The sequence below is a fragment of the Electrophorus electricus genome, chromosome 14, assembly GCF_013358815.1.
Source record: "Electrophorus electricus isolate fEleEle1 chromosome 14, fEleEle1.pri, whole genome shotgun sequence".
NCBI lineage: Eukaryota > Metazoa > Chordata > Actinopteri > Gymnotiformes > Gymnotidae > Electrophorus > Electrophorus electricus.
In genome coordinates this window covers 2,748,576-2,768,843 of record NC_049548.1, presented here as the reverse complement: position 1 = coordinate 2,768,843, position 20,268 = coordinate 2,748,576, and the positions used below count along the sequence as shown (strand labels likewise).

Genomic DNA, 20,268 nt, shown 5'->3' with positions numbered 1-20,268 from the left:
TGGCCAGCAAAGTGGAAATATATGATGATGAACAGCTGGAACTACCAGCTTGTGGTGCCTGTTAACCAAATGACATCATCTTCAGCGGTGCGGGTGGTACGCCGGAGTGTCCTTTACAGATTGGAATATCTAAATTATAAAATGTTGAGATGGAACCATTATTACCAATATTTGTTTCCAGCAACTACACTGATAAGGACACTTCATCTGCCCGGAGAAATTTAAATGGAAGAGGGGTGTGAAGGTGTTGCCTTTAGTCAGTCTCTCTCTGCCCATCCCTGTTGCACTTTCTGTCATTTCTGAGCTCTCATACAGGACGAAGCAAACCCCTCAGATGACATGTCATAAAAGCATCCGCCTTTTCATTCGACTTCTACAAGTGTGCAGCAATTTCATTCTCCCTTTCAGAGTGCTTCTGTGTAATGAGTGCTTACCGTAACAGTGCCAACACACTGCAGTGAATCCGAACAGATATAATGAAAACCAGACAACTAGACAAGCCAGGTTTCACAGGACCACTATCCGCTGCACCACATTTTTTAGCAGGTGTTATCAGGACAACATCTGAAATGCTTGGAAGTCTCTAGAATCTGAGTGGTCTTTTGTCTTACTGCTGAGAAAAATGCCTCAGCTCCTAGAGGCCTGTAAGCCTGCAGAGTGTGTCGAAATATTAGCCCACGTTGTTCTAGTTTTAGTCTACATTGTTCTAGTTTTAGTCTACGTTGTTCTAGTTTTAGTCTACATTGTTCTAGTCTAATTGCTAGTTTCAGACACAGCTATGAGTAAATGTTAACATTAAGTCTTGCAGGTCTCGTATATTTCTTATATGTGCATTTCGGCACTGGGTGAGGTAGTACGTCATAATAGAAGACCCCAATATCCTAAGTACTACGCAGCAAAAATTATTTTGTCTTTCACACTGGGCAAAGCAGATCACATTCGATTAAAAATAATTGCTAAACGCCATGAACATCTAACAATACAAGCCTGCAGGTTAGCTAATGGGAGAACAGGTGGCCTACACTCCAACTGTTTAAGGCTCTGATACTTTTTGTGGTGCAGTCAATGCATTTTTAATGTAGCTATTTTCAAACTGTAATATTTGTGAAAACTTTAACTTCTGCACCCAAAAAAAGTATCTTTGGCAGTTTATCAAGTTATTAATCTACCTAGCTACATTCATTAAAGACTGCAACAATATCCACTGTTTTTCTTTTAATTACATCTGTTGATAGAAATATGGATCATATTCTACTGGGGAAAAAAGAAACCACAATTATAAACAGAAGAGGAATACGACTAGAAAGAAATATTCTACAGTCTACAGTCGACTGGTCAAAGGAATCGACATGGAATCTGGAATGTTTCAGGCAGTCAGGTCGGTGCTGTGGGCTGGCGACTGCCACCCCCAAAAAAGGCACTGACGTTTGTAGGCAATTATTATATAAGCATGCTGGTGCTGAAAGTTCATATTTCAAGGTAGCTGGATATTTCCCTGTAATCCTCTTTACTCGCCAGTGTAAGAGAACTGGTTATGCCTGCCGACAAAGGGAAAATCTACCAGTTTTATTGCTATCGGATCGTCTCCTTGATCTGTTATTGCTCCCGATTGTGCGAAGTAATAGGTAAGGTGTTTTAAATGTTTTTACAAGATTTTGACTGTGTTAAGTATGTAACAGTGCTCAGTTGAACGTGTCTCCGGTTCAAGGCTTGAGAGTTTTCAGCCCGGTGCGTTCCATAGACATACTGCTTAGACATGTAACAGAACTGGGTGAGTGTCCATTAGCTGCAGCTCCCGTTCGTTCCCCTGCAGGGATCGAAATGAACCCAGCTCGTCTGAAGATGGTCATGGCTAACCTAGCAAGCCTGCCGGTTATCTAGTCCCTGCTGAAAAGCAGCTCGCTAACCTGTGAGGTCTGATTAAAAATGGCTTGCACGCCTACCGTACAGCCTTTATGTGTCTCGGATTAAAAAGAGCCTGGTGTCGGGTATGAGAGAAAATAACTGACTACAAAAACAATAACCAGTGCGCAGTAGAGGGAGCATGCAAAGTCACTGGATGTGGACATTTTTGTTGACGTTTTGCTGAATAACTAAATATATGTAATTGTGTGTGGCATCGGGTGGTGAGATGTACCTAGAGGGTATGAGAGGGGTTGTTATTCTTGTTCTACATACTTGTATACAGTGTATTCTCTTTTTTTCTTGTGTACATATTAGACTGTATATTGAATCTATATATCTGCGACTTGTATAATGTAGAATTTATAATGTGATGTGTATTTTGTATTTCCCTGTGATGCTGCAAACTGCATTTTCCCTTAGGGGACAGTTCCCCCCCACACACACACACACAAAACCTAACTGTGAGTCCTTATTGCATGTGATGTATTTTCTTTTAAAATAAATGTTAAGTGTTCAGCATAACATTGAGTTTATGTTGTCTCTTCATGTGAATCACATGCATAGAAAAATCACCAGAATGCATGAAATTAAATCTGAAATGTAAATTTGCCTGGAGGTGAGAACCTCTGACACCCCAACCCCCACCTCTCCCTGCTGCAGCCTCATGCCATCCCTCTGCTCTAGGTGAAATTTGCTAAAAGCACCAATGCAATGTGTCATACAATAAAACTGAGGAAATCGTTGTTTGATTTGTAGCTTTTTGTTTTGTTGCTAAATTACAATGCAAAGGCGCCTACTCTCATAGGAAATGAATGGTTGTCTGTCACTTTGTCACTTCATAGTGTGAAAGTACGGTCAGTCGGTCAGTGAGTGATAATGCCTCTTCTAGGCTTGCCTGATATGTGGACAAGCAAGAAAACAAACCAACAACAACAAAAAACCCACTCAAGTGGTTTTGTTTGTTTGTTTGTTTGCTTTCATCCAGCTGTACATTACAAAGTCCCTGAAGTTGTGTATGGTAATGTGTTTTTTTAGCTTTTGCGAACAAGATAAATTAAATAAAAGGTTATTATTCTATTTAAAATAGTGTCAAGTAATGTTTTCAATAACTTTAAAATCATTAGAGACTCAAATTAATATGTTCTAAGTCATCTTGTGCACAGAAAATAAACAACATGTTCTCACAAGATAATAAACTTGTGTGCCCAAGATAAGTAACTTGTTCTTACAAGATAATTAATGTGTGTGCACAGGATAAAACATATTACCTTATGAGATTTTACTGCATCCATGTGCTAGATTAGGTTTTCCAGAATCAAGATTTTGTTCTCAGAAGTGACAAAACTAGAAAAACTCTTATCTGTAAGCATTGTTTATCTGAGACAACACATTCTTCAGTTGCTATGCTGTATTCTCAGTAGATGCTTGAAACCTGTTGGCTCAGATTGTATGCAGCTTCACACAGAGTACAAATTAATTTGATTACTCATTAGTTCTAATAAAAGCCTTTTCCTTTCATTCATAACTGCTCAGTGAGTATTTCTCTTCTGTAATAACCAATCAAATTCATGACTTTGTCCCCTAAGCAAATGACTTCATACAACAATTATGGAACCAATATTACCATATTAAATTACATTAAAGTGAAAAATAAAAATGACATTTTTGGATGTGTTTATATCGGATCATTTCTTATAGTAAATTATCCATTGCCTTTGGTATTGTCAGTAGAGAATGTAGATTAGTTGTTATAGTTGGTTTTTAAGATCTTTCCACAGGCATTTGTATCCAGTCAGAGGTGGTTCATCCATCATATTTCACATGGCAGGTTGATGATTTTTGATTACATCTTTTGTAAAGTCAGATTGTAAAAACATGCTATAAAAATCTACCTCAAGGTACCGCAAAAGACATTGTTAGAATGTCAACATTTTCATGGAACGATGTGTTATACTGTTCAATCCTGGATGTTACTGAGTGCAGGTTTCTTCAATTACAGCAGGGAATTTGAAGTGTTACCATTGCCTAAATAAATAATAAATCAATCAATATGCATTTGGTCAGGAGCTACTAAACATAACTTCTTTCTTTTTACATTTTGCATTGCTATAGCATTTGTGAATAAACCAGTTATTTAGGACACAGCAGAATGTGTTGTGTACATTTCTAATAGAAAATCAATATTTGAAAATTTGGTGGCTCCATATGTGCTAATTCCTTATGCACCATGTAGTAATACATTAATCGCCTCTGTCCTTGAAGTTCAGAGGAGATAGGCAGACAAATGATCACATACACACACACACACACACACACACACACACACACACACACACACACACACACACACACACGTATCCACACTTTCTGCTGCCACTCTGGTTCAAAACACAGAGCACATGAACCTGCTGAGAGCCTTGGGCCGCTCAGAGAAGCATGCTAAGTGCTCAGCTGTGCCATGCAGCCGCGCGGATACCCATCGTGGTTTTGTGAGTCGCATAGCAATGGGAGGGAGGTCCCTGCCATCTTGCCAATGAGAATATGGGCAAGTGGGACGGTAACCAGAGCCCTAGCTGCTGGTGAGACTCAGCAATGTGCAGGAAGCAATAGTCATGCTAACATAAATAAAATAGAAACTCCTCCACATCCTTGTTAGTAGTCATTCAAATGTAAGAAATTTTTATTTAAACCCATCCTCCAACACTTTTGCTCATTTATTTATTTTCAGTTGCTTTGAGCGAGACCTTGGCTCGATTTTTGTGGAATTTTGGCCCTCGTAATATTGCTGGGGGAGTTTGCGTATCCCAGGCCTAACCGTTGGCCCTGACCCTGTGAGCGGCGTCCTTGGCTTTGAGCGCAGGCACACGTGAGTCAGCGCCAGCCTGGCAGCGCGGTGTCGGCAGTTCACAGCTGCTACCTGGCCGTGCCGAGGCATGCGCTGGCCCCAGGGGCAAAAACACAAGAAGTGAAGGTGTCAGGCGTGGGTGGCTTTTGCGTGTCATTCGCACGACTCGGACAGCTGCGGCTGTGTGTGTGTGTGAGATGCTGTGACACTCAGCAGGCATGCGGTACATGCATGGTGTCTGTTTGGAGGACTCAGGGAAGCGTTTTCCCACTGATCACCCTGTGTAGGGCAAGGGGTGAGTTCTGACCCTGCCCCCTCACAGATCACTCCCTCCATTCGCAGTGTTAATATGGAATATGAACTTGCTGCTCATGTTTCACGAATAGCATAGCAGGGGAGGTTTTGTTCAAACCTTTCATCCCATATCAGTGCGAACAGATTTAAGGACAGAAATGAAATTCGTCAATTTTATAAGTTGAAATTTGCTCGAGATGTTATTAGCATTTAAACAGCAAAGAATGCACTTGGCAGTAGTGACTCATGCAGGTATGAGGAAAACAGGAGCACAGGGAATGGATCATAATCTTTAAAAAAAAAAACATTTGCACTGTAAACGTTACCATGACACCAAAGGGCACATAAGCAGGCCATTTGCTGGTACGGAAGAGTACAGTTCAGTCTGACAAGTTGTCATACCAACCGACTACTTGTGCTTAGCCAGCAGTGGAAATGCGCAATTGGTGTAAGCGCCTCTTTATACAGGAAGCTCTATCTCTCCCTTAGCAGGTGCAGAAGTGCCAGCAATTCTATATTAATACACACTGTCAAGCAATGAGCTCATGTCTCTTTAAGATGCTTGTTTGTAATAAAATTTTAACTTTGGAAGTGTGTCACTCAGACAGCTAGTTGGCAGTTGCTCTTATCTCTAAGCATTTTTGAAAACAATTTGCCTGCCTGTCCACAGAAAAATGTGCTGCAAAGATGCTAACCCTTGTGAGTATTCCCCACTCGTACGATTCACCTTGACGAAATCCAGCTCATTTTTTTCACCAGGCAATAATCCCACAGAGTGTTGCAAAGCATGTACCCCTAAAACAGTACGAAAACGTTAGTCCTGCTGCCTTTGTACATCCAGATGGAAGACGAAGAATAAAGTAGGAAAAGCTGTAACTTTTTGAAAACATCTTATATCTCTCCATCACAGCAGAAGGAAAGCATTGTCTCTGCTTGCTTATGTGCGGGTTTGAGTTTGCATTTTCTTTTGTTTGTCAGTGATGGGAGACAACAATGTCATATTAATTTTTTTAGCTGCCTCTGCTCATAATAGAAATGTTTACATATTTATCCTGCTTGACTGTAATAGCTGCATTCAGCAAGTCACACGTGCATAGAGCACGAGCCTTGCTGGTGTAGAGAGCAGAGGCACTGCTATGTGTGGTATGTTTATTAATGAGGGTTCTGGGGGTGGGGGGTCTGAACTGACCCTTCTCTACACCAGCCTAATCCATTACTCCAGGGCATAGGTGACGCAGCCCGTGCGCATAATAGTAAGGTAAGTACAGTTATGTTCAGTGATAATCTACAATGTACATTGTTTGCTTTAGCAGTGTTCTTATACCATATATATTTATATATTTGTTTGCAGTCATTTCTAATGACAATTTTTGCAGCTTCTATTTTTGGACTATATGTAAAAAATCCACTGTTTAACAACAAATGCTATTCAGCGTGATGTGGTTGCTAACTGTCTAAATTACCTCTTAAAGCGTATCACCATAAGGTTTTTGAGGTGAAGGAATCCTTTAACTGAGCGTCAGGTTGATATCTTGATCAATACATTCCTATGGCAAGTAAGGTTAATACTGAGAGGCCAATACATATCTAGTGCAGTCTGTAAGTAACTAAACCAAACTTTCTCACACTCCATTGGAAATGAAACGCTGACTGTCAGAATAAACTGCAGAATGTTACCTTTAATTTAATGAATATTGACGCTAGGTAAATGAATGTATCTGTGTTTGGTGAACCAGACAACAACAGCACCGTACAGGAACTAACCGTCTTGGGCATGAGATTGAATGAGCCGAACTTTCATGGCTTTAAGTAATGTGTATACTGAGCTGTATGACTTAGTCAGCCAAGGATATTCCTCTTCGTGTTCCTGAAAACCTGCATTGTTTCTTCTAGCAGTTTTTCAAAAAAACTCTCCTGCTGCAAAGTGAAAGACCATCTAATGAGTTCTGAGGCATTTGGTTTGATCGGAATGGAAATGTTTATGTTCATTTCTGCATGAATCCTTCTCCTGCCTTTGGAGGTCACATCGTCAATAAAAGGAAGTGAATTAGATGCGCTGGCAGCCGTACATGATCACACAGCCGTGCCTCACGTATGCTTCGGGTCATCAACACTGCCTTCATTTTCCACACACCTTCTATTCATCGCTCTGGTACAGGTTAATCTTCAGGCTGTCCATCCGCGAGACTTGTGCCTGAGCTCTGCAGGCATTTGTGTGTTTTATTAGCATAACAGTCCTAATGCTTTACCTTTTGTGATGAACCCCCTGAGGTTCTGCCCGTACAGTTTCTGACACGTCTGCATCTGCATTCAGGATCATGTGTTTAAGCTGCGCAGGTGTGTTTCTTCAAGACTGAGGGGGCACCTCGGTTGCCCCACTCCTGCTACCGGTGCTTCCTTGGTCCTTGTGTTGAGAGACTCCAGACTGGGGTTTTCTCTCTTGTGCATGAACTAATGATGCAGCAGTACACAGCTGGACAAGAACCAGCGGAGCAGCCAAATCTCGATTATTTGCGGTCCCCTAAAATTGGGTTATATAACGGCTTTAATTCATACACAGTTCTTCCAGTGTGGATATACACATCCTCCAATTAAAACTCACAGTCTGCACACTGACTTGTTTTGTAATTGTTTCAGTATAATCAACATTGTACTGTACTACATTTGTACTATGCCATCCTTTCAAAGTGTCAAAACAGTGTACCAATCAAAGCTATATAAAAAATGCTAGATTAAATGGAGCTAGTGTTATGGTTAAGCTTAGTGTAGAGAGCATTTCTCACTTTAGAAAATCAGGTATTAGCCGATGTGCTTCTTTTTTGATAAGCTGCAGACAGTGATGTCTTTTCCTTGGATATTGTCAAGGCCTCTACTGGGGTTCAGCCAATGTGGAAACAGCGAAGCCACTTATGGTGACGTCCTTGCTTGTGTGTGTCAGGTTCTCTCCCGCCCACCAATTCTTTGAGGCAGTACTTTTTATCCTCAACACAAGCTGTGTGAAGCTTACACTCGCTGGGCCTCATCTGTCATTAAAGCTGTCAAAGCCAAGCTTGACCGTATGCGACTGTAATTAATGACTTTTCCTCCACTCTAAGTGTCCTACAGTGATGTACAGTCATAAGGTGGGTACAATCACTAATCAATCGTTTAATTATTGAAAGGTTAAGAAATGATTTTGCAGACACAGATTAAACCGAACTCTATCCTGGCTCAAATTCCACAGATTCTGCCCTGTATATGATTTTTATTCCAAGGCAACACTTGGGTCTGTACAAAATAATAACTAAAATAAATGTTAAAATTCTACTCAAACATTACCTAAAGACAAACAGCAGAAAATGTGCACACTTTTAAAACAGAGCTATTATGCTCTCTGAGTGTTCAGGCTTTCAGTGTTCATTCCATCCTTTTTTCCGTTAAATTGCCTATATATCTGGGTAACATTTTCCCCTGTCAAGGATTTAAAATTTGTTTATTATTTTTATTTATTTGTTTTTTAATGAGAGGTCCTCACAACAGCCGAGGGGTAATCATATCTCACTTTCAGCTGGCTACCCTGCAGTATTTGGTCCCACCCAAGAAATAGATCATGTCCTGCAGGGCTGCTCAGACCATGTGTGGTGCATAATTAAAACATTTGGACACTAATTCGGGCATAATTTGGACATAAATGCAATCTACAATTATTTTGGTGTATGTATATATATATGAATGCCTGAGATAAGACTTAAATGGTGTATAAAGAGTTCTCCTTGACTTTATCCACCTACAACAAATGGTTGAAGGAACAATGTTTCTTTATGGGAATCCCACAGATTTTGCAAATCGAACCGCTGTTCTGAGTTTTTATCTATACTGAAAGACTATAGTTATTGAGTTATGTTTATACAAAACAGGAAATCTGAATTATCATTGCGTAGACTGAGCAATAAGATGTTATCATTCAGAAAAAAATATATAAAACGCCGGCTAAAAAGAGAGTTCGTCATCATATTTCATCAATCAATTTCATAATATCATAACCCCTAAAATATCTTGTGGAAAGAAATATTAAGTCTACTGCGGAATGTACAAGGGCGTAAAGCAGAGCTGAGATGGTTTATCATACTGCGTAGCTGAACATCCTGGAATGGCCCAAACAGGTTTCAGGGAGTTGCACGGTGCGAGGACGAGCGGGTAATTGAAGGCTCGCCCTAGTTTGTGTCCAATCAGAGACTATCTGCCGTGGAGTGAATAAAGCAGCAATGCGTAAACAAGCGCCGGAGACTCCTCCGCCCCTTTCCCCGAGCAGCTCCGCGCGCTGGGCTCCTGCTCTCTCACGCGACGGCTACTCGAGGGCGCTCGGTCCACATTCCAGTCGACGGTGCACGTGCGAGGTGACCGTGCGCCGCGCGCGAGGTCTCGTGATTTAGCAGGTAAGACACGGGCTTTAAAGTCATGCGCCATGCGTGTCGTTTTCGGGTGGCTTCGTAGTAAAGTTTCCAGTGGGATGGGAACGCGATCGTGTGTCACGTTATCAAGTTGCTTGGCCATGTGTTGGTCCCGGTGTTGGATGACAGGTTAGCGGGAGTTATTTAGTGGGGGCTATTTAAACGTTTTCTTCTCCTTCGCTTAAAGTGGCTCGCAAATGCTAGCAGATTGGGATGAAGTCCGCTTTAAAGGATTAGGTTTATCGCTGTAAACGTAGCCGATTTTACAGCGAGGTGGCGAATAGGATGTGGCAGTATTTCAGTGCAGGCATGTTGGTGTTGATGCCGAACATTACGCTGTTACAAGTTTACGTGTCTGTGCATAACGCCGTCACGAACATCTCGCCATTCGTCTGGACGATGTGACATATCTGAGTCAAAAGAAAACCCCTCCGGTCCCGTGTCGAGCGAGTGCAGTGCTGAGGCTGCAGAAACTTTAGCAATCTTGTGATGGTTACAAAACTTTTAAGGAAACGCACTAAACCGACATGTCGAGGTTACACCACGTACGCTTCGTGACAACGTTGCTGTCAAACTGTACAATGTTCGTCTCCTCGTCTAGTCATAGACATGTTTGAACTATCACTTTCATGTCACACACATTCCTCCTGAAAGTTTAGATGTAAGCCAGTGTTTTCCTCTTGCATAGCGTATGCATGTTATTTTGCGTTTTGCCTCTGACCTCGGGCGCGCCTCTAAAAGCCATCGCTTTCGCTTTGAAAGAATGGGCGGGGCTTATACGTGTCACATAACGTGCACCTGTACTGGTGACGTTTCTTGAAGATCACCACCACTTACATCTAGTCATAAAGGCACAAAAACAAGATACCCTGGAATTTTAGGAAAACGGACCATCATTTTTGCATAGTTACTTAGGCAACGGGTACATTAGCACGGAAATGAAAAGATGTATTTTTTCTACTCTTAATTTAAATTTTTTTCCAGATACCATGCGCTTCGGTACAGGAGCACAGTGGAGAAAATGCAGCGCACGCGACATGGTCCAGCATGCCATGAAGTGAAGAAGAGGCGCACTTCAGCAGACCAGTTCTGAGGCCCCGGTGTACAGTCCATAAATCTCCCTCATCACCCCCACACGCTCTCGTGTATCCCTCCACCAGCCCAGCGGCAACGGATGAAAATGACCACGCAGAGGAGGCACTTAGTCAAGGAGTTCAACCACTTCATCACCTGCTACATGTGTAAAGGATACCTGATCAAGCCCACCACCGTAACCGAGTGCCTGCACACCTGTGAGTGAGCTGCTACACTGCCACCATAGCCCGATTCTGGCTCCGGGTTTTAGAACAGACCATATGCTAAACGTAGAGTATCGTGCACACATTGTGTGTTTTGTGGGCTGTTTGTCAGAGGCCTCTACTGCTGTAACAACAGCTTACCAGCCTAATTCTTGCAAATGCTTATCGAAGCTTATGGATTTGAGGACATGTAATGCACAGCCATAGCTCACGAGGGCATGCTGTTTGTGCTGGGTAAGCTTTGTTCTGAGTATGTGCCTATACAATAGATGATACCTTTTCTGTTCTGAAACAGAGCGAGTTACAGTTATTGACCATGGTTATGATTGTGAATATGAGGTTGGACTGAAGTGTAATCTGAACCCTAGTTGTCTGCTGCATGGGATGTTCACTGGTGGTAAATATTTGACTATTTGTTGTTGTTGTTGTTGTTGTTTGTGGTTTGTGTATTTACCTCTTTATCCAGTAGGCCAAAAGTCTGCGTCTGTTTTCTTGTATATTTTGATGGAGTGTGATGATAAAGGTGAAAGCTCACTCCCAGAAATGACACATCTCCAGTCGTCAGGGTGAACACAGTCATCTGTAGCCTCAGTCACCATGACAACAAATATCTTCCTCCTTGAATAAGCTTTGTGTGTGTGTGTGTGTGTGTGTGTGTGTGTGTGTGTTCGAATTATTTGTTTGCAGGAGTCTGTTTCTTATCTTTCAACAGACCGTGATTCAAAGGGGAAGAAAACCAACAAGGATTTTGGTTTATTGCAAAGCCTAGCTGTAGTGTTCCGGAGCTGACAGGAAGATTTGGTTTTAGCAAGAAGTGTATTAGAGTGGGGCGGGGGGGATAAGTGTTGCTGTAGTGTAGCCATTTCTGTGTGTGTGTGTGTGTGTGTGTGTGTGTGTGTGTGTGTGTGTGTGTGTGTGTGTGTGTGTGTGTGTGTGTGTGTGTGTGTGTGTGTGTGTGTGTGTGTGTGTGTGTGCGCTCCCTTATTGCCCAAATATAATACATTAGAGGTGGTTGATTGATTAATCTTTCGCACCGACAGTGCTGGTCAGCTGTGATACTGATTTCGTTTTCACAAAGGGATGACTATGACAGCAGAGCTGATTATGACGTATAGGTCAGCCACTCGTGTACAGCTAGGCAGTTATGCACATGTTGCAGTTTGCTCAAGAGGCCAGTCTGCTCTATATCTTGGCCCATCCCTCTGACCGGTCTATATATTGCTGACCTGGATTCAACTGCTGGGTTTGACATGGTTCAGAAATATATGAATTGAGAGCAATTTGTGTCACCCTTGGTGAGGTCTGGTTGATTGATATTGTGTTTGTAAACGTGTAAGTCGGCGCGTGCGTGTGCGTGCGTGCGGGGGTCAGCAGTAAGTTAGCTGTCCGCCACAGCAGTTGGCTGGGGCGGAGTGATAGGTGCCGCTCGCCCAGACCCAGCCAGCTGCAGCGTTATCTCAGCCTCAGGCCCCATGCAGCGTTTTACCCGCCATACAGACCTCCAGATTCCAGCCCTCCAACCACAGACGCAGGGGTTCGCAGAACTGTAAAACGTTTGGGGAAGATGCAGGAGATTACAGCTTATGGCAGTGATATCCCAGTACTGCTGGCAGACACTCAGGTGGCAACAAAGCCATGTTTTGCCCAGAGAGTTGGGTGGTCTTAAGTTTCTTTAAAAAAGCTGCTTGAGTTGAATACTGCATACTGCAATGTAAAAATACATTTAAATCTGTTTGCCTTTTGTTAATAGTCAGTACTCATGAGTATAAACCAGCTTTTCTCTTTGTTGTGAGTTCATGAGAATCATATTTTGACTTTGTCTCCCTTTGATAGTTTGTAAAAGTTGCATCGTCCAGCATTTTGAAGACAGCAACGAGTGTCCTAAATGCGGCATCCAAGTCCATGAAACAAATCCACTTGAAATGTTAAGGTGAGAAAACCGCTGAATCCTGCACAGTTCACGCATTCAATGAACGTGCTGCAGGGTCCAGCATAAAGATATATTTGTATCTTAATGAGGCAAGGAACCCACCTGTCATATGATTCTGAAATCACTAAGTTAGCAGAATACATATAACACAGGTGTTTGTTCTGTGAGTTTGCTATTTGATTTTTATTTCATTCCAGATTTTAAGGCAGCCAGGTTGCCTTTTTAAATGTAATGCTAATGAAATGCATGTTGTTTTCTTCAAACTATAGTTAAGTACATTATATTACTATTTAATAAGTCCAGCATGGTTGAGTCTAATTGCACAATTCCTGTTGCATCTGTCAGTACTGTTCTAGTAGCTGTAAGTAACCTGTGAACTTTAAGTCCATTGCACAATTGAAGGAAATGTTTAGCAGGTCAATGTAACACTCTGACCCCATGTGTACTCCACTGGCTGTAATCAAATTCATGATTAAGTTGTGACTCATTCCGTCACATTAGGAATATGTGCTTACAAAGATCTGTTCAGAACTCTCAGGTGAAACGTTCAACAATCAGAGGTGCCAGACCAGAGCCCTGGTCGAGCTGTCTAGCTACGATCGTGTCATATTGGGCCGGGGCAAAGTCCCCGGAAGATGCAATAAATTTGAGATTTGCAATATTGGAGTGGGAACGTTTCAGTCAAGAGCTGGACTGCTTGGTGTAGTCAAGACCTCAGCTGGGCCTCTTCCCAGATGCCGGCCACCTCTTGACCCCACAACCCCCCACCCCGGCCATGTGCCCAGATACCGCCTCTCAGCCCTGCCCCACCCACGGCAGCTGAAGAGCGTAGCTTCCCTTCCTGCGAGGAGAGGGTCATGGCTGGTGTGTTTTCCCTGCCCCGTTCCCTCGCTTTGGGGCAGGTGTTTCTGTAAACTCTCTCTCTCTTGTATACAAAGGTTGGACAACACTTTAGAAGAAATCATATTCAAGCTTGTGCCTGGCCTCCGAGAAAGTAAGCATGCTGGTTCGCTTGAATTCTTGGTAAAATTGTGTTTGAAATGCCCTTAACTCTTTTGGTTGTTGAAGACAGCAATTCACTGTGTCGCTGATTAGGCTGAGTAGGCAGAGTGCTGAGCCATTTCCCCGTTTCAAGAAGTCCTTGTCGTTTTCTTTCTCTCGCTCTCATTCTGGGCTCAGAGGAACAACAACAGGAGATTGAATTCTGGAAAAAGAACAAGTCAAAAGAAAACTGTGACGGTAAGCATTTTTCTTCTAATGTCCAGTTGAAATGACAAAAAAAAATCACGACAAAAGAATTCAGATGGCCCAACAACAACTTTAAGATAAGCAGTGCTATACAGTGCTATTCTTTCTTTCTTTCTTTTAAAAAAAAAAGCACTTCACACAATATCACAAGACCTAATTGAAAGCATCTAGGTAGAGCCTTGTGTGAGTCACAGCCTGAATGCCTGTTGCCTATCACTTGTGTGCAAAGGTTAAAGTCTAGGGCCTGTGTCTGAGCCTGTTGTCGAGACACACAGCTGTGCAGGTGCCAGTGGGGGTGTTAAATTTCGATTTTAAAGGTGACAGCAGACAGCTGGCGCTTGGCAGACCTCTCCGAGAAACTCTGATTATATCTCTCTTCATGTCGACACACCGAGGTGTATGTGGAGGGAAGCAATCACTCAGACACAAATACCTAAGAGGATTATGCTCTCTGGTGTCCCATTGAGTACATTCTTAAGCAAAAATACTGGTCTGTTTCTCAGATGTTCCCTCAAAGAGGTTCACAGGACTACATGTCTTCATTATACTGTTCCGTGTACACTGTGACTGGAAATTAACAAGCCACATCATTTACAGGTGTGTCGTGTTGTTGATCAAGCCTGGAGGGAGGATTACTTGGTAGAGTAAAAAAAAAAACAAACAAAAAAAACCCGAAACTTTTGCAGTGATTTATTGTGTTTTTTAGCAGACGGGAATATCAGGTCAATGTCGGATCGTGCGGCGAACATCTCACTGGTCTGAAACATGCTGCATCGTGGGTTTGAAATTAAAATATTGTGGATACACGGGAGCGGTTGGGCTTTATTGAGCGCCTTGCAGAAAGGGCACTTTGTGTCCCTGCCGTGCTTTTAGCGCCGAAAATCACCCAATCACACGTCAGCCGAGCAGATTTCACTGAAGGGCTTCAGTCGCCACGACAACTCGCAAGAGTGTGCAGCTGTAAGCAATTCTTAATGATCGCATAATTACTTTCCTCTTCATTTCCCCCAAGTGCATCTTCTTGAACATCGTCGCTCGTATGTGTGAGACAGAACGGGGCAAGACGCGGCCGTCCTTTTGAAACGGTGGCTCTGTTCCGTTCAGCTGCGTTGATTGTTGGGCTTGTTTGGGGTAGATTCACACGCTGGCTGTAAAAACAATGCACCCCATGCATCAAGCGTGTTCTGGCGGTCCCCTGCGTGCGTTCTCACGTAGCCCCACGAAGCGCGACGGGATCTCTGTTTCCGTCTGCCTGATTCCACCATCGTCTCCAGGTCTGCATTTCTGCCCGGGCCGGGTAAATCCAGAGGCAGTGGCGAGCGTGTTTGCTTTACAGATGATGGCCCCCTGTGTAAGAAGGTGAAGGTGGCCGACGAGAACAGTGACGTGGGCGATGGAGACTACCACAGGGGCGACCCACAGATAGCCATCTGCTTAGACTGTCTGCGCAACAACGGCCAGCTGGGAGAGAACATCGTGAAGGTTAGCCACACTGGGTCTCTCTCCCCTAATTCCCCCTGATTGAGTACTGAAGGTGTCACATGATGCGTTGATGAAGTAGCTTTCCTCGCTTCTCAGTTTGATGCCTGCTCATACGTAAAGACCCTTTTGGTCATGTGATCAGGCTGTGGCTGTAACGCCTGCTTAACTTTCTCACTCATGAAAAGGATGAAGGTTTTTTCCTTTTATTAAGCCTGTTATCCAGATTAATTTTTTTCTCAGGCTAACAGGAGCATTTGAGTGTGGTAGTGTAGATCGCGTTGGCCGCTTCACCTTGGAGCTGTGTTTGGAGAGCGCAGAACAGCTGTCGTGATGCGTTGTGTGTTTTATATTGTCTGCAGGGCTTAATGAAGAAATTTATCCGCTGCTCCACTCGAGTCACTGTTGGAACAATCAAAAAGTTCTTAAGTCTGAAGTTAAAGCTTCCAAGCTCTTATGAGGTAGTGTGTGTGTCTCTGTGTGTGTCTCTGTGTGTGTGAATAAAGAGCTCAAAAATGTCTCAAATGCATGTCAACCCATTGTGAGCATATACAGTAGTTGCCATTAGACTTTACATGATACCATCAAATAAATAAAAATCACAAAAGTATCACCTTGCAGTAGTAACCCAATCTTCCATGTTCTTTCTGCAGCTAGATGTTCTATGCAATGGTGAAATCATGGGAAAAGATCACACCATGGAATTCATCTACATGACAAGATGGAGGCTTCGTGCTGAAAACGTAAGCTGGGCTAGTGTCTCGTATTCTGTCCTGCCACCTGCAGAACAAACGGGAGCGCTCTTATCTTCATTCGGCCAGGGTTTGATGCTAAGCTAAACACCTGCTGATCAAATGGCAGAAACTTGACCCTCACGGTTGTCACATGATGTTGTATGTTAAGCTTCAGAGCATGTCACCTTGCACAGCATCAATGTAACAAAAACAAAACAAAATACACAAGCCACTAAAAACAGAAACCTGATTATACAGTTGCGCAGTGTGTCATTGATTGGACAGTGGCTCAATATTTATTGGGTTTTTTGGGGTAGGATTTGAAACGGTGACCATGAGGCTAAATCGCAGACTGTCTTCATTAATGTGAGGATACGTACATGCCCAGCTGTGTGACCCTGCATGTTTAGTTCAGAATACACTTTGGTGTTGGCCATTGCTTCTGCAGAGTGGTGCTGTGGCTTTTCAAAACGAGCTCCAAAGAATACCACTAAATCACGCTAGCACAAAGACGAAGATTCAGAATTGATCAGTCAGACACGCAATCAAAACTCTGCTTAAAAAAAAAAAAAAAAAAAGCCACTAAAAAGCATTTATGTGCTGGTAAACCTAGCAATAGAACATCATCTGGTAGACTACAGAAAACCATAGTGATGGATGAACACTTTCAGTCCTGAAAAAGAAAACAATTTGTCAAGAACTATACAAGATGTAGTCATTTTTTCATAATAGTTTTCGTCCACAGGAAGGCCCATACAGGTACACTATATGACCAAAACCCCTCTTAATGATTAAATTCAGGTGTTTCAGCACACCCATTGCTAACAGGTACGTCTAAGTCAAGTACATAGCCATGCACTGGCAGTAGAATGGGTCTATCACTGTTAAACGTGGCACCGTCAAAGGATGTCACCTTTGCCACAAGTCAGTTTGTGAAATGTCTGTGCTACTGTATCTGCCCCAGCTGAACTGTTCAGTCAGTAGACACAAAGCAGTAGACCATGGAGTGCTGAAGCACGTACTGCCAAAAATTGCACATCTTCTGTTGAAGATACTACAGAGTTCTAAAACGTCCCATGGAAGAAGGATTGAGTGGTGTGAGAGTCATGAAATCATGGTCAGGAACCTAAGATCACGATTCCGAGTGCCAGCTGGAGTGGGTGAAGCACGTCGCTGCTGGATTCCTGAGAAGTGGAAATGTTCTCTGAAGTGTTGAAACGCGCTTTACCATCTCAGTTTGGTAGACGAATCCGGGATTGGCCGTTACCAGGAAAAACCTACTGGCATGTATAATGCCAACAGTAGTTTGTTGGTTTGGGGCTGTGTTTTAGGCTGGACCCCTTAGTTCCAGTGGATGGTAACGTTAATACTACAGACTACAGACATTTCAGTTTTATGCCTCCAATTGTGTTGCGCCAGTTTGGTACATGTGAACTTTAGATAAGTGAATTTTGAGGGGTTGGTCAAGTGAAGTAGATCTTAACCATCCAGATGCCTCCACTCTAAATCTGGCCCAGTTATTATCACTCTTGGATGAGGCAGTGAGTGCTTAGGCAGCTGCAGGATCAGAGGTTGGGTCACGAGAATCTCATCTGAAGCACTCAGGAATGGGCTGAAGTCACTCTTTAACAAGATGCCATGCTGACACCTTTGCTAGGACCACAAGTCTCTGTCCTCGTTCACCATTTCAGTTTGTCAATGTTTGAAACACTTTCCTGCCAGTACCTTGTCAGCCTCTATTTAAATTTAAATCTGGTAAATGCAACACGTGCTCTTTTTTTTGGGGGGGGGGGGGGGTGATAACTGAATTAGTTTAAAGGTATTTTGGTCTGCTTTTATAGGAGGAGGTGTCTTATTAAAGTTTAATTATGTGCAAATCAAGAGAGCACAGTCTTCATTGTCAGGGCTTTACTGTAGGTAGCTTTAATGAGTTCAGCAACTCACTATAAGGTCCAGTCTTTTGAAATTACTGTTTTCATATGGTTTTTTTTGGTTGTTTGTTTGTTTTTTATAATAGTTTACCGAATGCCCTGTGTACACAGTAAAATGTTAAGCAGCGTATATACTGAGTTTAAGGAATGAGTAGACCTGTTGAAGATCTGTGCTGGAATCACTGGAATATTGATCAGCATCTTGGAAAATGGTATGCATTAATATTTGCCAAGGAGTGTAGAGAGCTCATTTATCTCTAGGTAAAACAGGAAAAGGGCTGAGGGTATGCCTTACCACCAGCCCATGTTCATCACGTGACTCAGAAATCAATATTTGAGCGGTGCGATTGTTTCACATAATAAGCGCTGGGGCAGACAAAGGAGTAGTGTCATGGAGGTGTAGCGTTCATGGTGTGCGGAGCTGGGAGAAGGTATGCCAGCTACCTGAGGTTCTTCAGGAATTCCCACCGGGTGGCAGAAACATAGAAGTGGGTCAGTGAAGGCCTACGCCTCATTTCCTCTCTCTCTGGCAACACAGAGAAACCTTCTTCTGCTTTCTCTAAAAATAGTACCCTACTAGAGGTGTGTGTGTGTGTGTGTGTGTGTGTGTGTGTGTGTGTGTGTGTGTGTGTGTGTGTCTCACCTGCACTTCACTGCTATCCAGATGCTCTCATTCTCGCTGCCAATGAGCCCTCTATAATTCACCAGTGTTTACATGTGTAACCTTATTCATTATTCCAGGCAAAGTTATAGGAAACGCTTATGAAAGCTTTAGAATCAAACCTTTAATACTTGTGTGTAACGTGCTACTTTTCTTTCATGTGCATCTGGTGGTTGAATTTGAAAGTGCCTGTCGCAGATATAACTTGCAGGGAAACCAAGTGGAAGTGTCTGGGGGTTTTACTGTCACAGAACCTTTTTCAGAGGTGCAGTGGCAAAGTCTCAAGTCCTCAGTCCGTGACTCATTTACAATTTAAAACCGTTTTTGCACTTGTATTCGTTTCTGACTGACTGTGCCTTATGCTTTTTCTACTAGGTCTATCCAATGGTACTTGAATATCGGCCCCGGATCGACTTTGGCTAGACAGACTCCTGCACCCTCCTAGCCCGTTACAGGTGGAGCAGTGAATGGACGTGACTCACAGGAGCAGCACCACCACATCACTGTTCACCCTTAATCTCTCATTTGAGGTCTTTCTTTCATGTATCCTTAATCCCACCCTCTTCTTGAACTTTCTTAGCCCTTAAATGTCCAGCCACAGCAGGGACCATAAGTGTTTGGACGCTTGGTGACTCCTGCCTCAGTCTAGTCTGCGGGTATGATGCTTGTTCGCCATTGGTCTCTCGTTCCGTTTCGTGGTTCGTCGGCAGGACTGATGACATGCGGAGTGGTCGGGTCAGGGGCCCGAGGAAATTCACACGCCACAGGAGAACTGAACTCTTAAGTGCATTCAACTGTCACGTCAACTTCAACTGTCCTTATAGTAGTGCCTTTTCCCACACATTCTGTTTTGGCGACGTTAGTGGTTTTTGTACAGATACTTAACATTTGAGCTTTGTTCATAGCCAGTAAGAAAACACAGTAAGTGTCTTATGAGCCCTCAACATGTTCTATTTTGATTAAAATCAGTTAATTCTGTCAATATCGTTCTCATATCACATTGTCTAGAAAGCTGCTACTCTAGGAGACCCATAAAGGACGAGTCTACAGTGTCTACTGGGCTTTGGTCCAACAATACCTTTGGAACAAAAAAGTAAACCAAGTTAGCAGTGATGAAGAATGTACTTAAAGCTTTCATTAAAGTAGAAGTAACCTCATCAAATATTATGTCATTTCTACTTGCGTTAAAGTTTTAAATTCATTGCCATAAACGTTTTCTTAAAGATAAAACGTGCACATACAACCTTTTTAATATTTATGTAATGCTTTCTCAATCCCAGCTGTGAGTTCACTTGTGAAAGATGTGAAATTCCAAATAGTTACATTTAACTATCAAAAAATGATTTTGGTTTCCCTTTCTTATACAGACATGCACAAATATGCAAAGTTTACAAACTGACCAAAGCAATGAAACATTAGCCAAATGTAGTTGAATCAATATATTATACATCTTTATAAATTGTAGTGGCATAAAAGTTAGAAATCATTTTGCAAAACTAAGTAACTAAGTAAG

The 20,268-nt window shown here is 42.7% G+C and overlaps 1 protein-coding gene across 2 annotated transcripts; it reads left to right on the top strand.

Moving 5' to 3' along the window:
* Positions 1 to 9,303: 9,303 nt before the first annotated feature.
* Positions 9,304 to 19,917, top strand: pcgf5b (polycomb group ring finger 5b). 2 transcript variants are annotated; one of them, XM_027013463.2, is made up of 9 exons: positions 9,304 to 9,459; positions 10,459 to 10,766; positions 12,606 to 12,702; positions 13,641 to 13,696; positions 13,882 to 13,941; positions 15,287 to 15,432; positions 15,792 to 15,890; positions 16,083 to 16,172; positions 19,131 to 19,917. In XM_027013463.2, the coding sequence occupies exons 2-9, from the start codon at positions 10,649 to 10,651 to the stop codon at positions 19,176 to 19,178; spliced, it is 714 nt and encodes a 237-aa protein (XP_026869264.1). In that variant the 5' UTR covers positions 9,304 to 9,459; positions 10,459 to 10,648; the 3' UTR covers positions 19,179 to 19,917. The 2 variants fall into 2 exon arrangements, with proteins under 2 accessions (XP_026869264.1, XP_026869265.1); XM_027013464.2 differs by lacking the exon at positions 9,304 to 9,459 and adding an exon at positions 9,498 to 9,603.
* The last annotated feature ends 351 nt before the right edge of the window (positions 19,918 to 20,268 follow it).